This window comes from Engraulis encrasicolus, chromosome 9 (assembly GCF_034702125.1).
Source record: "Engraulis encrasicolus isolate BLACKSEA-1 chromosome 9, IST_EnEncr_1.0, whole genome shotgun sequence".
NCBI lineage: Eukaryota > Metazoa > Chordata > Actinopteri > Clupeiformes > Engraulidae > Engraulis > Engraulis encrasicolus.
Window position 1 is genome coordinate 45,457,445 of NC_085865.1, and position 2,500 is coordinate 45,459,944.

The 2,500-nt window shown below is 51.9% G+C and overlaps 1 protein-coding gene across 1 annotated transcript in view; it reads left to right on the forward strand.

The window, feature by feature from the left end:
* sspo (SCO-spondin) overlaps positions 1–2,500 on the forward strand; it is a 180,288-nt gene that overhangs the window by 73,977 nt on the left and 103,811 nt on the right. Inside the window, exons 61-63 of the mRNA XM_063206313.1 lie at positions 432–611; positions 1,283–1,453; positions 2,236–2,488. Of these exons, the coding sequence (XP_063062383.1) occupies positions 432–611; positions 1,283–1,453; positions 2,236–2,488 (604 nt within the window). The remainder of the gene's footprint in view (positions 1–431; positions 612–1,282; positions 1,454–2,235; positions 2,489–2,500) is intronic.

Genomic DNA, 2,500 nt, shown 5'->3' on the forward strand with positions numbered 1-2,500 from the left:
GCATCAACAGCTACGGTCACATTCAGTGCAAGTTTGTTTTAAATTTCTTGCTTGCCTTGTATTATTCTGCATTATGTTTTTAGATTCATACAGTTCAATATTACAAAATGTGAGATCAGAGACATTTTCGACTGCAACAACTTGGATCAGCCTTCAAATCAATGCACAAAAAATGAATTCTTCCAAGTACCACCAGAGATGTCTCAAGTACCACCAGTGGTACGCGTACCACAGTTTGAGCACCACTGTACTAGTACATCTACTTTAAGTTCAAGTTCAAGTTCAAGTTTTATTTAGCCATATCAGCAGTATAAAATACAGTTGTCAGGAATGTTATTTGGTGTGCTCACATAACACTACAACTTGATACTTACAGTAATAACGGTGACAGTTGTGACAGCACGTGTCCATGTTGTGTGTGTGTGGTGTAGAGGATGGTGGTGCTGCGTGGAGCGAGTGGACGTCCTGGTCGGAGTGCAGTAAGAGCTGCTTCCTGCACGTGGATGACGTGGGGCTGCGGACGCGCTTCCGCTCCTGCAACCACACGGCCACCACGCCCTGCCTGGGGGACAGCCACGAGCAGGAGCCATGCAACACCAGACACTGCCCAGGTAGCGCACGCACGCATGCACGCACGCACGCACACACTCACACACCACGCCCTGCCTGGGGGACAACCACGAGCAGGAGCCATGCAACACCAGACATTGCCCAGGTAGCGCACGCACGCACGCATACGCATGCACGCACACATGCACGCATGCACGCACGCATGCACGCACGCATGCACACGCACACACGCACGCACGCACGCACACACACACACACTCACACACCACACCCTGTCTGGGAGACAACCACGAACAGGAGCCATGCAACACCAGACACTGCCCAGGTAGCGCACATCTGTCTCTGTCTCTCTCTCTCTCTCTCTCTCTCTCTCTCTCTCTCTCTCTCTCTCTCTCTCTCTCTCTCTCTCTCTCTCACTCTCAAACACACATACACACACACACAGACACACACACACACACACACACACACACACACACACACACACACACACACACACACACACACACACACACACACACACACACACACACACACACACACACACACACCCAACACCATACCATACGCATCCAACCACCTATCAACAGATCACATAAACCTGATGCAGGTATGCCAGACGGCTGTCACACGCATCCATGTCTTGTCTCTGTCGCTCTAAACCTGTGATGTTGTTGGTTGACTCCATGGTCGTGTTCCAATCTTCCTGCAGTGCACGGTGGTTGGACGGCATGGTCTCGATGGTCTCCGTGCTCCGCAGAGTGTGACTCTGGCGTACAGACACGAGAGCGCCTCTGCAGTTCCCCCTCCCCACAGCACGGGGGCAGCACCTGCCCTGGGCCCCACATCCAGACGCGAGACTGCAACGCTCAGCCCTGCTCAGGTGTGCAATGTGTAAAGTTCTTTAAAATGCTTTTTGACTCGTACTTGTTGAGAAGAGCTGTAAAATAGATCAGAAACCCAGGGGAACTCCTCTTGGTACGTGCATGCTTGTCTGTCTGTCTGCATGTGTATTTGCATGTGTGCTTGCAGTATTTGTAAAAATCTGTGTATGGAAATTTATTTTGCCAGTGGTCTGTGTGTTCATATGCATTCATTTAAATGATGTACCGGTATGTGTGTGTGTGCGTGTACTGTGTCTGCTCTTTGTGTGTATACTGTATGTAAGGTTTCTTTTTAGATAGTAAACTTTTGGAAACTTCATCAAGGTCTGTGTATTATATGTTTTTTGGCTTGTGTGCTTATTTGTCCGATTGAGGCCGGCCGCACATTGGCTCCGACAGCACTGCGGCGCACTTTGCTTCCGACATAATTCGGACCCCCAAACCAAATTTCACACGAACATAGCATTGATAGTCAGTGGGCGGCGCCGACAAAATAGAACTCGTCTCTAATTGCTATCTGACATCGGTGAATGTCAGCGGACAACGCCAGTCTGCGTTGTTCTTTTGAAAACAATGAAATCAAACTTTTGCCCAGCAGTGCTCAACACCTTGTCGGAGCCGGTGTGCGGAAGCCCTAAGTGTGTATCTTCCTAGCAGGATTCTTGTGGTGTGTGTGTGTGTGTGTGTGTGTGTGTGTGTGTGTGTGTGTGTGTGTGTGTGTGTGTGTGTGTGCGCGCGCGTGTCTGCATCTGCTTTCTGCGTATGCATGTATCTCCTGCAGGTTCGTGCCCGGAGGGCATGGCCTTCCTGACAGTGGAGGAGTGCCAGGCGCAGGGTGGCGCGTGCCCGCGCGTGTGCCTGGACATGACGGCGGAGGTGGAGTGTGCCACCGAGTGCTTCGACGGCTGCTACTGCGCCCCGGGCTTCTACCTGTACAACGGCACCTGCCTGCCCCTCGACCAGTGCCCCTGCTACCACCAGGGGGTGGTATACCCACGCGGAGCCGTCGCCCCGCTCGACGAGTGCAACAACTGGTAGGGCTCAGC